At 43.4% G+C, this 22,672-nt stretch overlaps 2 protein-coding genes across 2 annotated transcripts in view; one reads left to right on the plus strand and one right to left on the minus strand.

The window, feature by feature from the left end:
* The first annotated feature begins 362 nt into the window (after positions 1-362).
* The window catches only part of LOC140588989 (protein NLRC3-like), an 83,701-nt gene continuing 61,391 nt past the window's right edge, over positions 363-22,672 (plus strand). The window contains exons 1-2 of the mRNA XM_072711653.1: positions 363-391; positions 22,322-22,573. Of these exons, the coding sequence (XP_072567754.1) occupies positions 22,364-22,573 (210 nt within the window). The 5' untranslated portion in view covers positions 363-391; positions 22,322-22,363. The remainder of the gene's footprint in view (positions 392-22,321; positions 22,574-22,672) is intronic.
* Positions 10,355-12,175, minus strand: LOC111850705 (E3 ubiquitin/ISG15 ligase TRIM25-like). Its single transcript, XM_023824885.2, has 2 exons — positions 11,449-12,175; positions 10,355-10,718 (listed from the first exon to the last, which is right to left on the minus strand). Exons 1-2 carry the CDS (start codon positions 12,037-12,039, stop codon positions 10,596-10,598), a joined length of 714 nt encoding a protein of 237 aa, XP_023680653.2. The 5' UTR covers positions 12,040-12,175; the 3' UTR covers positions 10,355-10,595.

The following is a 22,672-nucleotide window of genomic DNA, read 5'->3' on the forward strand; positions in this document are numbered from 1 at the left end:
GGATGGCAGTGTTACGTCGCGGGCTGCAGGCGAGCGGTGAAGCAGGCAAGCCAACCAGGAAGTCGAATAAACAGTGTTTTATTTGTAGACAGGACCGGGGGAAGCACACGTACAAACGTCAATGACAAGTCTCGGGAAGACTGACTCAGACGAGGACTAAATACACAAGACAAGCTAAGGGTAACGGGCAACAGGTGAGAACAATCAGGCAGAAACAGGAGGTAACGAGGTGGGCGTGGCACACAAGGATCGTACGGAGCTGGGCGTGACAGGCAGTTACATCTATTTAAATATTAATATAATGGTTGGATATTTGTGTTTTATTCACAGACACCGAGTGAATAGATGTAATTCACATCCACATAAAGGAGACTTATCATCCATCTTCAAGGTTTGCATTTATTACTGAAGTATATTTTCTTAAATTTTATCTAAATTGACATATATCTTCTACAGATGTGCAATAAGTACTTTGTCCTGTGAAAGAGATGATATTTACAACTAATGCTGCGTTCCATTTACCTCGGAGGTCGGAAGTCGGAGCTGGGAATGACGTCACACCCAAGTTAACCTCGTTTCAGTACAGCAAGTCGGAAAGTCATTTAGCAAAACCATGGACCTGAAATCGCTTGAATAGGGACCTGTTTCAAACAGCAGGGTTTCTTGCTCAGCCAGATAACTCCTTGTATTTAATGTGCCCCAGTTTAAATGGCCTTCATCTTCATTCACTTACATTTAGCTCAGACTACTTAAAATCTGACAAGTTATCCGGCTAAGCAAGAAATCAACAACAACAACAACAACAAATTTATTTTTGTATAGCGCATTATCACAACATTACATTGTCCCAAAGCGCTTTACAGCATCCCCACCCAAAGCCCCCAGTGAGTAAGCCATAGGCGACAGTGGCAAGGAAAAACTCCCTAGAAGGAAGAAACCTTGGGAGGGACCAGACTCAAAGGGGGAGCCCATCCTCCAGGGGCCGGCAGGGAGAGTCAAATACAGTGTAGTCTGAAACACAAACGCAGAGTAGGGGGGAGATGACAAGCCGGTGCCAACACTTCCTCCAATCGCCAGGCAGCCAGAAGGCAGGGAGCGGGTCGTACAAGGAAGATGACACTGGCAGAACGGCGAGCTGGATGCACGGTCGTCATTGGCAGTGGCGACGTCACATGTTGCAGGGTGTGCTGGACATCTTGATAGATTGAAGGCTCCAGGTAGCACCACCCAGGAGAAGGTGGTGGAAATAAATGCAATTAGTCAAAGTAAGGGAGACTATAGGCAGTGCTAAAAGTTAGATGAGTGCAATATGAAGTGCAATGCTCCGGCAGATATGGCTATGGCAGCATAAGTAGGAGGGAGAGGCAGGTGGGAATGCAGGCATGGGGAGTCCCTGAAATGTCAGCACTCCAATCCCACAAGCAATTGTGAAGCTAGAGTGACAGCACTGTCAATTCAGTTTATCCAAAGCCAATGGCACCGATCCCCACCCAGCTCTACACCTCACACTATAGGTTTAACTGGGAGTGAGAAGCTAGCTAGAACTAGTGTCCCTATAAGCTAAACTAAAAAGGTGTGTTTTTAGTCTAGACTTGAACATTGAAAGTGAGCCTGAAACCCGCACATCCGGTGGAAGACCGTTCCACAGCTGAGGAGCTCTATAGGAGAAAGCTCTGCAGCCTGCCGTAGATCTTTCTACCCTAGGTACTAACAGATATCCCGCACCTTGAGATCGAAGCAAGCGTGGGGGATTGTATGTGGTCAGCAGATTATTAAGGTAGTCTGGTGCAAGGCCATTCAGTGCTTTATAGGTTAACAGCAGTATTTTATAGTCAATCCGAGACTTAACTGGTAACCAATGAAGGGAGGATAAGACTGGTGTGATGTGATCAAATTTTTTAGTGTTTGTGAGAACCCTGGCTGCTGCATTTTGTACCAGCTGAAGTTTATTTAAGGAACCAGACGGGCAGCCAGAAAGGAGGGCATTACAGTAGTCTAGTCTGGTAGTTACGAAGGCATGTATTAATTTTTCTGCATCACGAAGTGAGAGCATCTTACGAAGCTTGGCTATGTTTCGTAGATGATAAAACGCAGTTCTAGTTATACTTCTTATGTGAGCATCAAAACATAGATCTGAATCTACTAGAAGACCAAGATTTCTAACCACTGTGTTAGGTTGTGTAGGAAGGCCACTAATGCTGAGGTGGTGAAACTTATTTCTTGCAGCCTTGGGACCAATCACCAGTACTTCTGTTTTTTCCGTGTTTAACATTAGAAAATTTTTTGCCATCCAGCACCGAATATCTAACAGACAATCTTCTAACCGAGATAGGAGTGATGTATCATCAGGGTTAACAGATATATATAACTGTGTATCATCTGCATAACAATGAAACCCAACACCATGTTTTCTAATAATGTTACCAAGCGGTAGCATGTATAGTGTAAACAGTAGTGGGCCCAGTACTGATCCCTGTGGGACACCGTATGTGACTTTGGTGGCCTTGGATGATTCGTTGTTCACATGTGCATACTGATAGCGATCAGTTAAATATGAGCGGAACCAAGAGAGTGCTGTCCCTGTAATGCCAACTACACCTTCTAACCGGTCCAAGAGGATATTATGGTCCACAGTATCAAATGCTGCAGTTAAATCTAGTAATACCAACAGCGATATCAAGCCACGGTCAGAAGCCATAAGTAAATCATTCATTACTTTGACTAGAGCAGTTTCTGTGCTATGGTTTGGTCTAAAGCCAGACTGATATAATTCATTAGTATTATTTTTTTGTAGGAAAGTATACAACTGACGAACTACAACCTTTTCCATGATCTTTGAAATGAAAGGAAGATTTGAGATTGGTCTATAGTTTCCTAAAACACTAGGGTCAAGATTTGGTTTCTTTAGAACGGGTCTAATAACAGCCAATTTAAAAGGTTTAGGAACATATCCAAGCTTAAGAGAAGAGTTTAACACATTTAACAGGGTATTGCTAATCTGTGGTGCGATTTCCTTGAAAAATTTTGTAGGAATTGGGTCTATGAGGCTTGTAGAGGATTTACAGGAGGAAATTAAGCTCAGGAGTTCTGGGTGTTTTATAGGAATGAAAGATTCAAAAGTCTCATTATTGATAGGCATAAGACTAGCAGGAGTCTGGCAGTCATAGGTAGCTAAGGATGTGCACTGGATGGTCTGTCTAATCTTAGTTATTTTACCATTAAAGAATGTAATAAAGTCATTACTCTTAAGAGATTGTGGGACTTGCGAGTTTAATGGAGAATTTTGTGTTAACCTAGCCACGGATTCAAATAGGAATTTTGAATTGTTTTTGTTCCCGTCTATTAATCTGGAGAGATACACAGACCTAGCAGTCACTAGTGCTTGTCTGTATTTAGACAGGCTCTCTTTCCATGCAGATTTGAAAACTTCTAGTTTAGTTGAGCGCCATTTGCGCTCTAGCTTGCGTGATGCCTGTTTGAGTTCACGTGTATGATCAGAGTACCAGGGGGCAGGTTTCTTATCTCTATGGTTTATTTTCTTAAGTGGAGCTACAAGATCTAGTGTGCTACGAAGGGATTTATCCATGTTTGCAGTCGCCTGTTCAAGTTCATTTATACACGATACTTCAGATGTAAGGCTGAAGGACTGTGGAAGTTGTTTCATAAATGTTGTTGTAGTTAGTGAGGCAATGGAACGTCTGATTCTGTACTTTGGAGCTGCGGTCAACGGGAGGCTATACTGGATTTCAAACGTTAACAAGTAATGATCAGAGAGAAGGGGACTCTGAGGCATAATAGATACATGTTCCACCAAGATGCCATGACTAATAATCAAATCAAGGGTATGGTTACAGGCATGAGTAGGCCCGACTACATTCTGACATACACCTAGAGAGTCAAGAATAGCTGTAAACGCTATTTTTAAAGGATCACTATCTTTCTCCATATGAATGTTAAAATCACCCACAATAACAGCTTTGTCAGTACTGACCACCAGGTTAGTTAAAAAATCAGCGAACTCCTTAAGAAAATTACTGTACGGCCCAGGTGGTCTATAAACAATAACAATGGTGATTTGGGGTGAAGAGCAAGAAAGAGATGAGCCAGCAAGACTAAGAACAAGAGTTTCAAATGTGCTGAAACTAAGACCACATTTCTCAGTCACTCCTAGGCTGGATTGAAAAATTGCAGCAACACCACCACCTTTGCGATTTGGTCGAGGGTTATGCTTGTAACTGTATTCAGCTGGAGTAGATTCATTCAGTGCCATGAATTCATTTGGTTTAAGCCAGGTCTCCGTGAGGCATAAGGCACCAAGACTAAAATCAGTAATTATTTCATTTATTAATAGTGCCTTAGGAGCCAGTGATCTTACATTCAGAAGTCCAAGTTTAAGTTTAAGCCCTGCATCACAGCTGTTTTCTAGTAACGGATTCATTGTAATTTTTATTAAGTTATTATGGCACACACTACGGTGGAATCGGCTTCCATGATTAAAAACGCGGGGAACAGACAAAGTCTCAATAAAATGAACCCTAGGTGACGACTCTAGGCGACTAGCAGGTGGTCGGTTTTGCCGGTTTGCCTGCCGCCTGGGCTTGGCTCTAGTTAGTCAGCGATTTGTCTGGAGACTATGAGCTATGCTTTTAGACAAGAGGTCGGCCCGCGAGGGGTGAATACCGTCCCTCTTCAAAAGCCCAGGCCTACCCCAAAACATCCGCCAGTTGTCAATATAACCCACACCATTTATCGGGCACCATTCCGACAGCCAGCGATGTAGCGACGATAATCTGTTGTACATTTCATCGCCACGTCTAGCAGGGATGGGGCCAGAGCACGTTACTGACACACACATCTTCTTCGCAAGGTTGCACACCTCTATAAAATAAAAGACTGAAAAAACCTCTGATAGTTAGGAGACCCACTGAGATACCTGGTTACATTACCCCTCGATAAGTTCTGCTGGCTGGTAAATTTCCCTGCTTAGGATGGGGGCGTTTAAGTGATTGTCAGTTATCATTTGGCACCCCCAGTGCCCCCCCCCACACACACCCCGCACATGCCCACATTACAAAGTCATCAATCCATCATTAATTATTGATGCAGGTATCTTCCATTTATGGTGTAAAGTTTGCGACCGATTTGTTCACAGTGAACGAGTCCCTTACAGCAGCTACACACGCACGTTCACGTCTCTGCACAGATTTGTTGTTTTCCTTCTTCTGTTTGTCCTCAGAAATGTAAAGCTGCTTCCCTCCTTGACTATGGCCAGTGAGAGCCAGTGAGGCATGTAAGGACCTGCTGTAAGTCAGCATGTGATTGGCTGGAAACTACACCTGCACTGTCAGAAAAAAAAGTACCAATCTGTATGGGCTGTTCCCTCAAGGGTCTGTCAATTGTATCCTAGCTGTAGGTAATAGTGCCCTTTAGTCTAATTTAAGGTACAGAAATGGAGTCTGAGGGAGGGAACATTAAGTTTGCACCTTGGGGAACAAAACTGAACCAGGACTGTACCTCTTTTTTGACAGTTTGGGACTATATATGCCTATAGTGAACGAACCACCGACAGCCTTGGTCACTCCCTTGGGTCTCATTCTCATTCTGAATGAACTGGTGAGTGAGTGGATGAACATGAGCATCTGTCATTCACCTACTGACTCAGCAACTCAGTCCACTCCTTCAGCATGAAGTGAATGGCAAATTTTCTCCAGTTTTAGACAAGATAAGACGTCTCATTCCTAAGATGGTGCCAGTGTGTGTGGCCGGCCGTCTTCCATGATTAGCTCATGTTGGTGTTTTTTTGTTTTTTGTTGCTTTTTGCTGGAAATGTTTGCTCCTTACTGGTATATGATCGCCAAGCTCTATTTGATATTCGTTCTGCTACAAAATGCCGGATTATAAACATTAACAGCAGACACGGTGACCTTCCTCTGTTTTACTAGGAGTACCCAATCATCTACGCCGCATTCAGACTTCAATCAAGTGCCTTCTCTGATATTTTAGCTTGTCGAGATCTACTGGTTAAGGAGAAGGAGTAGCTATAGTTTTTAAAGAGAACTTTTATTTGTAAACAGTTATCAGCAGTTTTACAATTTTGAGGTGATTATGTTTGAACTGGGCCGCCTAAATCTAGTATTTATTGCTGTGATTTACCGGCCACCAAAATATATATAAGAAGGACTTTATTAGTGACTTTTCTAACTTTCTGACTTATTTTATGCCAAAATATGACCGGGTTTTGATTGTGGGTGATTTTAACATACATATTTGCTGCTCGCCTAAGCCGCTAGTTAAAGACTTCCTGAATCTTACTGAATCTTCTGACCTGTAATAGGTCTGTAATAGATCCTACTGAAGATCATGCCCATACTTTAGACCTTGTACCATCATATGGCCTGTCTGTTTTTAATATGACAGTTTGTGAGGCTGATTTCTCTGATCATTCCACCATTCTGATGGAAAGTTATCTTCCGTGTGATGCCCCTAACTTGTGTGGGCTCCCAATGTTTCCGACAGATGAAGCCTTCTACTGCTACAAAATTTGTAACTGCGTTTAATGATGCTGTTGGACCGTGTTTAGAGAATATTCACTGTACCGATATGGAGGAGCTAACTTCACTTTTGTACTGCACTTGCCAGGATATTTTAGATTGTCATTGCCTCTCTTAAAGTTTGTCCTTCTAAGCCAAAATCGATGCCATGGCTGAATGATATTACTCAAGCTGCCATAGAAGGACAGCGTTCCTGTCCCGTCATCCAGGTACACTCCTATCTTAGAAGAGCAGGGTCAAATATAATAGTGTCATCATTATTGTGCCAGAGTGTGTAACCAGAGGGATCACAGTACAAACACCAGGACTTGTTATTGCTTCCAAGCCCACTGTCATTACTCCATCCTATCCTGTTGATCCCTTTATATGTGACGGCTACACCAATCAAATGCCCGCTCCACTTAACCTCCCAGTAGCAGCACCCAGTCAGACCCTCTGTACACAGCACTTGCCGGAGTGAGTCAAAACTCTCCCAGTGATCAGGATATGACTCTGTCTCTCTCTTCCATGTCACCACTCTGTTCCCCTTAGACAGTTGGAGGTGTCTGTTTGCTGTGTTGGGGTCCAGAACGAGCCGACAGGAGTCTGATGGAGGAGAAGAGAGGGTTTGGTTTTACACTGTACACTGTAAGTCTATTTCATACTGTGCACAGACTTCTACACACATATTACGTTTGTCTGTGTGCGCCGACTGTTGTAACTGGTCCATGAGTATAAATGATATTCCAGTAGACCAGCAGGCTAACAATTCGCTGCAATGTGCAGTCAACACATACCGATGCAATAAAGTCATTGTCACTGTCCGCAGACTGTAACAGTAGGAATTGGGCTTTATTCACTCCTTATATTAAGTCAAAGTCAAAGTGAACTTTATTGTCATCTCAGCTATATACATGTATACAGTGAGACGAGACGACGCAGCTCCAGTTCTTACAAAGTACAAATAGGCACAGAGAATAAATATATAAACTATAAATATAAATATAAACTCTAAGCTAGCGTAGAAATTGTGCAATTAGTTAAGGAGGTATTCAGAATATGTGCAAGTATTGCAACAACAGAGAAACATATTTCAATACTGGGAATGTAATTTTGTGTGCAAATGATTAGTAGCAGTTCAACATGATACAAGGACAGTATTTTTTTTTAAATGCAGTTTTGCACAGTTGTTTTTGTGCATGTAGCAGCATGTGCATTTTAAACAGTGATGTGTAAAGTACAGATGTGTAAAGTCACAGTAAAGTCACGGTTCACAGTTCAGGTGTGAGTGTGGGTGGGGCTGGGAGGGCAGGCAGCACGATGAGGAGTCTGACGGCTTGTGGGAAGAAGCTCTCACAGTCTGGTCGATCGGGCTTTGATGCTGCGGTACCGTCTGCCGGATGGGAGTAGTGCAGAGAGTCCGTGTGGGGGGGGGGAGTCCAGCACCATGCGGGAGGCCTTTCTGATGCAGCGCTTGTGGAAGATCTCCTGCAGTGAGGGGAGAGACGCCCCGATGATGTTACCAGCGGCTTTAACGATCCGCTGCAGGCTCTTCTGGTCAGCAGCACTGGCACTGCCGAACCAGACGGAAACGCAGCTGGTCAGGACGCTCTCTATGCTGCCTCTGTAGAACACGGAGAGGATGGGAGGAGGGAGGTTGGCCCGCTTCAATCATCTCAGGAAGTGAAGACACTGCTGAGCCTTTTTGGTGATGGAGGTGGTGTTGGTGGTCCAGGTGAGGTCGTCTGAGATGTGAATTCCTGTGCTCAGTCTGATGGTGCTGGACATTTTGTCACCGATACGGACGGACTGAGGCCTCTCTGACAGAAAGTCCAGGATCCAGTTACACAGAGAGGTGCTCAGTCCCAGCTCGTTCAGGTTCCTGCTGAGCCTTTGGGGGATGATGGTGTCGAATGCTGAGCTGAAGTCTATGAACAGCTTTCTAACATAAGTGTCTCTCTTCTCCAGGTGAGATAGGGAGAGGTGAAGGGCAGAGGATATGGCATCTTCAGTCGACCTGTTTGATCGATATGCAAACTGTGAGTGAGACATTTTGCAATTTCATGAAAAATATTGCTTCATTTTGAATTTCATGACAGAAACACGTCTCAAAAAAGTTGGGAGGGGGGCAATAAGAGGCTGGAAAAGTTAGTGGTACAAAAACCCAACAGCTGGATATAAATATTACCAACACATGATATTTGTTTGAGTAAGTGTACACTATATTTTTAATATTAAAAGTCTTGTGTTTGAGTAAGTGTACACTATATCTTTAATATTAAAAGTCTTGGCTTGGGTATGCTGTGCACCTTTTGCATTTTTAATAATGAGTACAATAGTAACTTCTATATACAGTGGCACAATTCATACAGTATATATAACGGTCTTGATAGGGCATGACCAATTATTTTGACATGGAAAGTTTACAGGGCAGTTTGTTTAGAAATTGGTAATAAACAAACTTTTTTATGTTATAGTTCTGGCCAGCAGACTGTGATACAGTTAGGGGTGATATTCTGCCCCTAAGCCTCGCGGATGCGTAGGGGCTGTACTTTACGCTGAAGGAAGAAAAATGCAAAACTGCAGTGCAATGTATGTAAGGCTAATGCTGAACACAATAAGATTTATACAAACTAGATGTCTTCATGACTTGCATTCTTTCTAAATTTTGGTGTCACAGCACCGGGCGGAATTGGAGCGAGGGCGAGGCATGGTGCAGGCATGAAGGGAATATGGACGACCCCCTAGCGACTCACAGGAACACGGGGGTTTATTAAACAACACTGAACACACAAAAAACACTACAAAATAAATGGACCGCGCAGGGTCAAAACTAAACAGGGGATAAACAAAGACTAACTACAAATGGGGCAGGGAAACAAAGAGCAGGCAGGCAGGCAATAAATCACACAACATTCAAACCTCAGTAACATACATCAATAGCGACTACATCAAACATCACTGACATCCAACAAAATACAATGAAGCACTCAGGGAGGGTGCAGGATAACGAGCAATCAGGAAAACACACAAGGGCAGGCAGAAGAACAGGCAACAGGGGGAACTAATAATTAACTCAGGGAGTGGGAGGGGAAAACTAAGACACTGACAGAAACAAGGAAACAGAATCTACACTAGAGGAATAACAGACAGGTAAAAACACAAGCACGGGCACCAAGCATGAAACCAAATACAAATCACAAGACGCAGGAACTAAAAAAGTCATACAAATGAAACAAAATACAAAAACAGAGGAGGTGGGATTCTAACACACAACAGAGGGGTTAACAAGTAGCCACATGCTCAGCTCATTGAGCCATGGGGTCAACTGGGAACAGGGGAAACACTACAGACTAGGACAACGGGGGAAGACAGGATGGCCAGTGACACCTGCTGGCCAAACGGAGACAAGACGCAAGACTGGGACAAAACAGGTGCTGACCTTGACATTTGGTTAATTACGCTTAAAAGTTTTATCTGTGCTCCATCGTATATTTTGTACTGGAGACTGACATGTACTTTCTGACTACAAATGGTTAGTTGGGGTATACAATGATATTTTAATGACTGATTTCTTTATTGCATTTAATTTGGCAACAATTGCACAATTTGCAGTTTAAGAAATAGGCCTTTTTCTTCTGATTTTTGTGAAAGTTGTTACTGAATAAAACAAAGAAGCAGACCTGTGTAAATCATTTCGTACATGATCACCCATTAAGCTCATACACTGTCAGCTGCAGGGATTTGGCAGAGACTGGTGGCTGTATGGTGCAGGTTGGTTGTCACCATTGGCTGTGAGCTTAATAGGTGACTTTTTGGGTTTGATATCTGTTACACTGGTGTATGAAACTTTGTCATTTGTTAGAAAGAATATTATTTAAAGGCCATTTGAGAAAGACCTTTCATTTAGATTAACCCCCCTGTTCAGTGCCTTTGACCCTCCCCTGTGGGAAATCCCTGACTCATTATAACTCACAGTGAATTTAATTTACCACAAACCACTCAAGTCACCCATCTGTGGAAGAACCTCAATTCACACCTGAAATGCTTCTTACAAGCCAGCTGTTATCTTCTCTTCAGGTTCATACTCACTCTGATTAAGTCCACAGCCTCTCTCAGCTCCTGCAGCTCCTTCTCTTTCACTTTAATCCTCTGCTGAAATTCCATCTGGGTTTCACCCATATCTTTCTACATGTAGCAAAAAGATGATGAAATGAGTTTGTTTTATTGAAGGTGATCATATTCTTTAATCATCCACTGCAGGATGGACCCCAGCCTTGTGCCCTATGCTGCCTGGGAAAGGCTCCAGGTCCCCATGACCCTGACTGGGATAAATGGTTAGGAGATTCTCCTCTGCCCTCTCTCATTAACAAGGTGTCTTCTCTCACAGACCTGCCACAGTCTGGCTGTTTTATGTTTACTGCACCATCCTCAGTAAACTCTACACACTGTAGTGTGTGAAAATCCCAGGATGGTGGCGATTTCTGAGATGCTGGAAGCACCATGTTTGACGCTAACAATCGCATCATATTTAAAACCTCTTAGCTCACACATCTCAGCCATTCAGATGCTCAGCCAGATAATAAGTGATCCTCTTCACCCTGTTTGCTTGCTGCATGCATTCAACTGTAGCCACAGGATTCACTGTTTGATGGAGTTTTCAGTAGAAAATTTGAACTTTTTATACTTTATAGTAACATCATGACCCAGGTTTGCCCCATTTAGAACGCAGACTCTGATATAAATTAAGGTGCTAAAATTTCTCTTTAATCAGTTATAGGATATATTCAGTAACACATTTCTTTACCAAACCAAACTTGATCTCTGCATCTTTAAAGCAGAAATGCTCACGAGTTAAGACAAAAAAGTTATAACTTAATAAAATTCATAATTTATATTAGAGAGTTTCTGGCCTGACCTGTATCTCCGCCCTTTCTGCAGCAGCTGCGATTGTATCATGGTCTCTGTGTTCAAACATCTTACAGGAATAACAGATGCACTGCTGGTCGGTACGGCAGTAGCTCTCCAGGGGTTTGTCATGGAGGGAACAGACCTTGTCGGGCAGATGTCCAGTAGGATCAGCCAGCTTGTGCTTCTGAAAAGCTGGAGACTCATAGTGAGGCTGGAGGTGAGTTTCACAGTAAGAGGCCAGACACACCAGGCAGAACTTGACTGCTCTGCATTTTCTCCCAGTACAGAAATCACACTCCACATCTCCAGGTCCAGCATAATGGTCAGCAGGAGTAGCTGCTTGTAGTCCAGTCTGCTTCAGATTCCTCACCACTTCAGCCAGGATGGTGTTTCTGCCCAGAACAGGTCTGGGTGTGAAGGTCTCTCTGCACTGGGGGCAGCTGTAAACTTCAAGATGGTCCTCCTGATCCCAGTAGCTCTTAATGCATCTCATACAGTAACTGTGACTACAGGGAATAGTCACTGGATCCTTCAGTAGATCCAGACAGATCGGACAGCTTAACTGGTTCTGATTCCCTGTGATACTGGCTTCTGCCATTTTACCACGAACACTGATAGGATTCAGTTTAGTTTTCTCTCAGTTTTCTGTGTGTGAGAGTGGGAGGAGCTTCCTGCTTCTCAGGCTGCAGTAGGTGTGGTTTTAGACTGAGGCCAGACTGAGAAGAGCAGTTAGATCAAACTCCACCTTCGTGTCTTAGGAAGGAGAGTCAGGTGACCAGGTTCAGAATGACTATTAATTTTCCAGCAGAAAGCTTCCCAGTATGTAACTATGTAAATTTAACCCCAGAAAAAGAATGATAAAATACTGGATAAAATATGTTCTAACTTTGCTCTCAACGGAGGCGGACGCACTTCTCTCCCTCTCCCTCCCCTTATCTTCCCTGCTTGCTCCTCTCATCTCGTCTAGTCTACTGTCTTACTGTCTATACTTGAGAGACTCTCTCAGCCCTGCTCTTCAAAACTAAGGAAATTATGGATTTGATCAACTGGTCTCTCAACGCAATTGACACCATCTTCTCGACCAGAAGCCCAGTTTCAGGGGAACCTGACTGTCCTGCAGGAATGTACGCAGCCGGCTACACGATAGACGGATGGGAGAAGTGGATGGTCGTGTGTCTGGCAGCTCTTTCCGTGGAGGACATCGAAGACATTTACCTATTCGGAACCATGATTACAGGTCTGATGCTGATTGGATTAGGCATTGCCCTGACTTATTGAAGAAAACGGTGACAGCCGCTCAAAGCCCAACTAGGCTGGCCGGGATGATTGACGGACTTGGCAGAGCTGTTGGCGCCCAGACTATGGCTATAGATCGCAAACTGGATAACATCACTGTGTCTAATGACCGCAGATTTAATAACATCACCGTGACTATGGACCGCAGATTTGATAACATCACGGAGTGGCTCACGGCTCTGCAGAGGATTTTGGATGGCGGAGACCAGCATGGACATTAGAGGAGCTGCGAAATTACAGTTTTTCGCCTGAAAACCCAAACAACCCTATTCTATCTGCTTTTGGCTCCCCTCTAATCAGCACGGGCCTTGGCCAAGGCCGCTGCTGAGCTCAACAACTCCCCCTGAAGAACAAGGCAGTGAGACTCTCTTGCATTCCTCTCCCCCAACCACAAGGACACCCTACCTCCATCCCACGCCTTCGCCGCTTCATACCCCCAGCGTGAACGAGCGGGTCCTTGTACAGCGCCGTTGGCTGCAGGACCGGACGGCTGTTTGTCTATGCTGGGCTACCCCCACCTCCCCATTCCCCTCCCCTGTTGCAAGTCTCGACTTTAGTGTTGTGAGATGTGGTGACTATGTGCTTATTGCTGAGGTGTTTTTTTCTGTTCCTATATTGTACTCCCTACTGGAGTACAGTCTGGGGGCTGTTTTTTTTATTCACCTCCACTCTCCTCACGTAATCTGTTTCTCTGAGTTTTCCTACAGTCCCCTGTCTTCCTGACCTGTCTACCCCCTGTGATGTGATGTTTGTATATGTATGGTCGGGTTGATGGCCTGCTTTTTTGCTGGTACTTGTGACTAGTGACATGGTGAATTGCAACAGCAATAAAGGGAATCAATCAATCAATCCAACAAATTTCAATAATCCCCTTATGAAGTATACAGTTATGGGACAGCATAGTATAGGAAGCACAGGGCACAGGGCAGGGACACCCTGGATGGGATGCCAGTCCATCACTGGGCACAGGGCAGGGACACCCTGGATGGGATGCCAGTCCATCACTGGGCACAGGGCAGGGACACCCTGGATGGGATGCCAGTCCATCACTGGGCACAGGGCAGGGACACCCTGGATGGGATGCCAGTCCATCACTGGGCACAGGGCAGGGACACCCTGGATGGGATGCCAGTCCATCACTGGGCACAGGGCAGGGACACCCTGGATGGGATGCCAGTCCATCACTGGGCACAGGGCAGGGACACCCTGGACGGGATGCCAGTCCATCACTGGGCACAAGGCAGGGACACCCTGGATGGGATGCCAGTCCATCACTGGGCACAGGGCAGGGACACCCTGGATGGGATGCCAGTCCATCACTGGGCACAAGGCAGGGACACCCTGGATGGGATGCCAGTCCATCACTGGGCACAGGGCAGGGACACCCTGGATGGGATGCCAGTCCATCACTGGGCACAGGGCAGGGACACCCTGGATGGGATGCCAGGCCATCACTGGTCAAACACTCACTCACATGCTGAAGACAATTTAGATACTAATTCACCAAACTGCATGATCTTGGACTGTGGGAGGAAACCTGAGGAAACTCACAGGAACACGTGGAGAACATGGAAGCTGTACATGCAGAACCAGGAGTGGGAACCAGACCCACAAGCCTCCAGGTGTGGCTACAGCGCCACCTACCAAGTCACAGTGCTGTCTGACAGTGCACATGGTTTCAGGAAGGCACCACCTGCGTGCACCTGCAAGCAGTACACTCTCCTGTCACCTGGAGGAGCTGTTTCTCATTTACTTGTTGCCACCAATAATAATAAGTCGAGACAGGAGGTGCAGTTTGTATGGAATCTGTCCTACAGTGTTGAAGCTTTTGGGTCACGGTGCGCATTTGGACAATAAATCATCTGGACATTAAATCTTCAGTAACATGCACAGAAATAACACAGCATGTCCTGGAGGAGCTGCACTGTGTGCTGCTGCCCTCCATATGAGTGCTGGACTTCACTGCACTGTAGGTATTCCAGTGAATGCTGCGTATTTCACTGCGTTTCTGTACCTGTACATATTTCACTTACTTGGGCTGGGATTTGATCACATTGTGTCGAGGTATTTTACATATAAATTGTCCTTTTCATGTAGGCCTATATGCATTTAGTCTGCGCTACCAAATAAGGACGTGCACAGAGCCCAGTCATTATATTTGCATCTCTATTTGTTAAGGCAGCAAAATTATTTGTATTTGTATTTGTATTCAAATAAAAGTGGAAATAGGTGTAACAATTTCACCATAACTTCACTTCTAATTTTTGAATGTTAAAGTAATATGTGTTATTCAATAATGCGTTTATGAAAACCATAAACCAATATTACATTTAAGTATTTGTAATTATTTTAATGAACATTTATAACCATAAACATAATTGAAAATAAAATAAAATAAAAAAAAAACATTTGGTTTTTAATTCAAGCTCAATCCAGTAGACTGAACTCTAAACCAGGGTTTCCCAAACCTTTTCGCCTGGGGACCCAAAAGGGAGATTTGTCGTTGGCCTGGGACCCTAACCCATAATTTATGATGAAATACCATTACATGTTAACAATATATTGTAAGGTGTTCACATATTTAGTTTTTTAAATTATTATTAGCAGACGTCCTCTTCTGACTACAGGAACCTCTATGTAGGAAACCCCCTGGACTTCCAACGGACCTCCATCCAATCACCGTCCTCCTTTAGTTATTGTTTGCCTGCATAGGAGGGGCCTAAGGTAGCAGACACCCCCTGGAAACTAACGTGCTGGATAAACAGTTTTTTAGTAGGCAGAAGGGGCGAATGTTGTTGCACTATGTAAGGTTTAGGATTTAAGAAGTTTGTGGGTTCATTGGTAGGGATGGTTCTATGTTTATGTTACTTGGAAAGTATTTGGAATAGACCGTTTGTGATGTTTTTTTAATTGCACTTTATGTAGCATACTGCTTCCCGAGCAGTCAGTCACTGCGTCAATCAAATTTTCAAGTTATCATGCCTACCCCACTGCCTGCGATGTTTCCACTACCTGCGACGCCCTTCTGCCTGTGACGCCTTCCCTGTACGCCCTTCTGCCTGTGACGCCTTCCCTGTACGCCCTTCTGCCTGTGACGCCTTCCCGGTACGCCCTTCTGCCTGTGACGCCTTCCCTGTACGCCCTTCTGCCTGTGACGCCTTCCCTGTACGCCCTTCTGCCTGTGATGCCTTCCCTGTACGCCCTTCTGCCTGGGATGCCTTCCCTGTACGCCCTTCTGCCTGTGATGCCATCCCTGTATGACCATCTGCCTGTGATGCCTTCCCTGTATGACCATCTGCCTGTGATGCCTTCCCTGTACGCCCTTCTGCCTGAGATGCCTTCCCTGTACGCCCTTCTGCCTGGGATGCCTTCCCTGTACGCCCTTCTGTCTGTGATGCCTTCCCTGTACGCCCTGCAGCTGTGCCACTGTTCTTCCTGGCATCTGAAGCAGCTCCACCACTTGCCTGTCATCACCTCTCTGCCCCCTTCTTTGTGTCTCAAATGTTAAGACTGGGAAAATGTGAACTGGGACTTTGACCCTCCCTGCCAGCCCCTGGAGGATGGGCTCCCCCTCTGAGTCTGGTTAGGGTTAGGGCTTCCTCTGCTGCCCCCTGGAGGATGGGTTCCCCCTCTGAGTCTGGTTCCTCCCAAGGTTTCTTCCTTCTAGGGAGTTTTTCCTTGCCACTGTCACCTCTGGCTTGCACACTGGGGGCTTTGGGTGAGGATGCTGTAAAGCGCTTTGAGACAATGTAATGTTGTGAGAACATGCTATACAAATAAATTGAATTGAACTGAATATTCAAAAAAGGACCGTGAATGACCTGAAGATTTCTCAACCCACATTGTGCTGCAAAGTGTTCATTCCCAGTCAAAATGCCACATTTACTGATTCCGCTTGAACACATTACACATTTGTGGTAGTCGGTACAAGCAACGATTAAACGATCAGATGACTTGAGGTGAAACCACTGCCTACAAATGACACAAGATGTCCTCTGTACTGTGGATCAGCCTTACTGTCACACCCCGCATATCACAATTTAAAGCCTTCTGAGCTGCACAAACCTGTAAAACAGGGGCAAAGTTTGAAAGTGCAGCCATCTGATAATTAAATGTGGGCAAATACAGAACAGAGTCCAACACTTTAGCTTGATGTATGTAGCCTGTGATGGGCCCTCAATAGCTTCCCCACTGAGCCAGGTAAAACTACAATTTTATTAATGAAAAACAATGGGCAGTGACTTTGTTGCTTTATTGTATATAATTGTACTGTATGTAAGTTTGTTTTTGCGAAGGTTTCTTATATATGTTGTAGTGTTGTAATCAGTTGATAAGTACAAAAAATTACAAAAGTATTTATTTGCAAAATACATTATAAAGGCTGTGATGGTGGTCTGCTAATAAAATAGAAATTCAATATAGTCTTTAAATTGACTGTTGAGAGGTGAACCTTGAAAGTGGCTGTTGGATGAATGTTAAAAATATAACTATGACAATTGTTGTAATATATCTGTATATGTGTGTGTGTGTGTGTGTGTGTGTATTTGTGTGTATGTATACATAAATATGACTATTAGGATTGTCACTAATGAAATATTAATCTAAAGTGACTACAAGGAAAAAGTGAAAATCTTTATGACCAGATTTGTCAGGGAGAAATTTGGTGATTATTGGTCGCTGTTTTGGTACATTAAACCACAATAAGCTTTTTCACGTTAAGCATTTTAGAATGTCGATCCCTGTTATTGATTTTAGTGTCACTGCAGAACCGCGTTTTATACGTACAAGTGTAACGCAAAATATGCGTCATGACAGAATTAGGTGGCGGCGGGAGCTTGTCCCCTTTCTCTTATTGTTACTTGTTATTAAGTCGCATGGATAATATCCCCAAAAATCCTATGCCGGCCCACTGAGTCCGTGTCCATTTCTGCTTAGACCGATTCTGCATTTGATATACAGCATTTACTGTTTGTACATGAAAGTGAAAGTATTTTAATGCCAGACTCTCCATTTTGTCAAGAAACACGGATAAGATTCTGCATTGCAAGGTAAGATTTTATTCAACAGATAAAATAATAAAATAATTATAATAAAATAACTTATATTTGAGAGTATATTACATATATTAGAGTGGACGCTATATACTGTTTCTCAAACCAGTCCTGGGAGACCCCAGACGTGTGTGTGTGTGTGTGTGTGCGTGTGCGTGTGTGTGTGTGTGTGTATATATATGTATAGTGGGGAAGATGGTGGCGCAGGAAGTAGTGCTATCGTTTGGCAACTTTGTCCCCATCAAAGTGTCCTTGAGCAAGACACTGAACCCCAAATTGCTCCCAGTGTGCAGGTTGGCGGCTTGCATGGCAGCCTTCGCCACTGGTGTGTGAATGTGAGTGTGGATGGGTAAATGTGAGGCATGTATTGTAAAGCACTTTGAGTACTCATAGGAGTAGAAAAGCGCTATATAAATGCAGTCCATTTAGCCTTTTGTAGCTATAGATAGACACCTATATACTATATCAGCGAGACCCATTGCATGAAGTAGCTACTAGATATTATGTATGTATGTCACTATTTACGCTTCGTGTTCATAGAGACCCCAGCATCAGTCATCTGGTCTAGATCGGCACAAAAATGGGGGGAGCTGCTTCTGAAATGACCCCCCCTGTGGAGTGTAAAACAAAGAGAACTGAGAGGTAAGACAGAACCTGTGTGTTTGTACGGCTTTACACACGGTCATAAAAAATAAACGTTCCAGCATTTCTGAAAGAGAGTAATCTGTCTAAACTTAATTCACTTCCTCGTGACTTAACTGATTCAGGTCAGTGGGGTAGATGATTTATGTTTACCAGTTATTACATTTATGAAATTTAATTTCCTTCAAGAATTTACATTTAATTGTACTCCCTGGACGCCGTCCTCTGTTGCCACCTAGCGCTGATTCTTCAATTTTTCACATCTTCGGGGCGCGAGATGATTTTCTGAATATGATAAAATAAAGTTTATATTTTCGGTCTCCGCACCTCCCCTCCCATTCAGAACATGATTTCGGTATTCGGAAATTTTGGTCTGCAATCTTTTCGTAACTTGGTGAAATTTATTGTGGGGAACCCCATTTAAGGCTAACTTTACATAATATTAAGCAACAACAGGCAAGTCTAGTAACGGAGGCTGTAACAATGATACTAAACCTTTTATACTGGGAACTTCATTTTAGTTGAGACACTTTATTTCACATTAAAGCTAAATGTAAACAAGCATGTTTGCATCAAGAGCTTCACAGCATATCAAAGTACATGAAGACAGATCATATGGTTAAACAGCTGAAGATTTAATGTGACCATATCCACATTATATGGGTTATATTTATATAATGAGGATCTTTCCTCTCACTGTCCACAGTGTCCTGATGGAGAGAGCAGGCTCACCTGTACCCAGCTGTGTTTCCATGAAGAGTGACAGGTCAATGGACCAACCAATCCACTTCAGAGAGGGACCTTTTCCATCAGATCAAAGGTAAATATGCAATTAAACAAACACTGTTTAAAACATTCAGACTCTCAGTCAAAAGGCATACAGGCACACAAAAATTATGAGGAAAAAAACTGCACGAATGCATATTTTTATGTTTTGTAAATTCTATTGTCTTTAAAAGAAGTTTTGTCTGTCTTCTGTATCAATCACATCTGAGATAAAAGGATGAGGATTACTGTAAAGACTGACTTCTTGAGAGCTGGAATTAGAAGGTAGATTGAAAAGTGCATTTTAAATGTCAATCCTCAGCATGCAGCTGGAAAAAGCTACTGCCCTATATTGATTAAGCATGACTGGACAATAGATTGTCTTCTTCTGGGACGGATGTTTCTGCTTTGATAATAAATAGATTCTCATGGGCTCATTAGCTCTGTTCAGACTGAGGCTTGAGATTGAACATGTTTAATGGAACAGTGCCTGTTACTTATTAGCTAGTTGTTATGGGATCGGGGGATGGTGCAGGCGAGGAAAGGATGACGATCCACAGTGCGGCTCCAAGATGACAGGGGTTTATTTATAACAAAACACAGAGCAGAAAATAAGGGAACCACGAGGGGTCAAAAGGCCATAACAACAAAACACAGGGGACACTAGTAAAGAGCAGCAACCCAGGGAGCAGAACTAAGGGGAAAATAACTACACAGGAATCCAATACACACAGGAACAAAGCACAGGATCAACAGCATGTGATACAATGACCAAGTGAGAGAACTGACCACAGGCAGGCAGTAAAATACACAGATCATGGGGACTAACAAAAGGCAGGTGTGAGAACTCAACACAATCAACCAATCAGAGCAGACACTGGAAACAGGACACAGGTGGAATTAACTAACAATTAACAAACACAGAACTAAGGAGCTATGAACCTGGGACCAGGGAAAACACTTGTGAGAGAAAAATTGACTAGAGGGATATTTTGTAATCAGCATTTCATATGTACTTTATACAGCCTGTAACTTATGGGTCTGGCCACCTGCAAGCAGCCCCCACTCACTGTAGCCTTTTGTGATTTTCCTGCTCTTTCTGATAAACACGCTGTAAACCTGCATTTCTGTTCTCTAGTCTGCATTTCTGCTCAATCTAATGAGCACAAAGTTCAAGCACATATTGCTACACTAAGGTTAACTCTTAATTCTCTTAAGCTTACATTCTTGGCTGTCAGCTGCCTAACACTCAGGTACTTTTGCATTAGTTGCACAAAGATACAGTTTCAAAGATGATTACAAAATATCCCTCTAGTCAGTTTTTCTCTCACACTGGACAAGATCCTACGGAGCTGCCAGAGGTCACAGCAGAGCCTGGGCCTGCTGGGTACCTGAGGTGCAGCCCAGCTAGAGACAGGAAGCCCCTGAGTATAACAGGCAGTCTAGTGTTAACCCTGGAAACAAGGGACAGAACAAATCCCTTTGGGGTTAAGCGAGCTGCTTTTGGAGCCAAAAGAGAAACAGAAGAGCTGTCGGTAAAATTCACAGATTGGGGGGGGTAATATCATGCAAAATCTGTATATTGGTATATTGTTATACATTTAATTGTAATCAAAATTAATATATAAATGGTTTGGTAAGAACATTTGATCAATGTGTTTTTTTAGCAAAAAAACAAGTTGAGATCATTTGGGGGCCACTAGATTGCAGGAGTCAGGGTTGTCCCCCCCAAAAAAATTCCACCCCCGGATAGTTATGGTAATTAAGTTGAAATCTGTTTGAAATCATGTTAAACAGTTTACAAGAAGTAACCAGTGGATGTCATTGAGTAAATGTGAGCTACATGCCAAACCGTCTCTCCTGGCTGCTACCTGCTGTCTCTCTGTGCTGCCACTAGATGTCACTGCTTCTCTTATACTGTCATAAGCAAGCTGATGTCAGGAAGCCGCCCTAATGAAATAAGTTCAGAATGTGGATGGCAGTTACATCTATTTAAATAATAATATAATGGTTGGATATTTGTGTTTTGTTTACAGGGACCGAGGAAAAAGATGTAATTCACATCCAGATAAAGGAGACTTATCATCCATCTTCAAGGTGTGCATTTATTACTGAAGTATATTTTCTTAAATTTTATCTAAATTGACATATATCTTCTACAGATGTATAATAAGTAGTTCATCCTGCCAAACAGATGATATTTACAACTAATGCTGCGTTCCATTTACCTCAGAGGTCAGAAGTCGGAGCTGGGAATGACGTCACACCCAAGTTAACCTCGTTCCAGTACAGCAAGTCGGAAAGACATTTAGCAAAACCGGGGACCTGTTTCAAAAAGCAGGATTTCTTGCTTAGCCAGATAACTTCTTGTATTTAATGTGCCCCAGTTTACATGACCTTCATCTTCATTCACTTATATTTAGCCCAGACTACTTTGAATCTGACAAGCAAGAAATCCTGCCTTCTGAAACAGACCCCAGTTCTAGAATTTGGTGATCAGTGGTCATTGTCAACACACCACAGCACACAGTGTGCAAAAATGAAATGTGTCCTCTGCATTTAACCCATATGTGACTTTTCGTGACATAGCAGAGGGCAGCTAATTCAGCGCCTGGGGAGCAGTGCTTGGGGGTGGTACCTTGCTCAGGGTACCTCAGTGGTGTCTTGCTGGTCGGGGATTCGAACCAGCAATCTCTCAATCACAAGTGCACTTCCCTAACCATTAAGCCACCACTACCCAGAGGTTCTAGCCAGCTTAATTGTTAGCCATTGTTAGCAATACCAGCTGATAACACATTACGTGGTGTTTTGCACATAAAGACACCATAGCAACACGTCCACAGAAAGTGGTGTGTACAACCAATTTAATGGGCCACAAATAATACATATAACTGCTAATCAACACTGTAAAACTATAGCTTTAACTTCTGTTGATAAAGAGCGTTTAAGCCATTTTGAATTCTGAGGTCGAGGTTGGAAGTTTGACTTCCAGTTGAAATTTCCCACTAGGAACTCTGAATTTCCAAGTCACAAGTTGAAATGGAACGCAGCATAATTCACAAATGAAGTTATAAAAAGATACAGTGCCTGGAGTGATAATAATTAAACTGTAACTGTTCATTTCAGTTACTGGAGAAAAAAGCTCAAAAGTTTCTGAAGGATGAGCTGATGAAATTCAAAAGGTACCTGGATCAGAATGACCCAGAATGCTCTGAGCCTCAGCTGGAGGAGGACAATGACCTGGACAGTGATGGTCAGATGCAGAAGACCTGTGGTAGAGAGGGAGCTCTGAAGATCACACTGTACATCCTGAGGACCATGGAGCAAAATGATCTCGCTGACATGCTGGAGAAGAGTAAGAGCTGTACCTCATTCAGTGTGTTTTTGACTTGTCACAGAAAAAGTGTTTATGTAAAAATGTATTACATTTCAGTTTATCATTTATTTAATTTGATTTTATTTGGCTTAAATAAAAAA

This window comes from Paramormyrops kingsleyae, chromosome 4 (genome assembly GCF_048594095.1).
Source record: "Paramormyrops kingsleyae isolate MSU_618 chromosome 4, PKINGS_0.4, whole genome shotgun sequence".
Lineage (NCBI taxonomy): Eukaryota > Metazoa > Chordata > Actinopteri > Osteoglossiformes > Mormyridae > Paramormyrops > Paramormyrops kingsleyae.

Coding starts and splice junctions, on each gene's coding strand:
- LOC111850705 (XM_023824885.2), bottom strand. CDS start 12,039: ATGGCAGAAGCCAGTATCACAGGGAATCAGAACCAGTTAAGCTGTCCG. Junction 10,719..11,448: donor CAGAAAGGGCGGAGATACAG/GTCAGGCCAGAA, acceptor TGCTACATGTAG/AAAGATATGGGTGAAACCCA.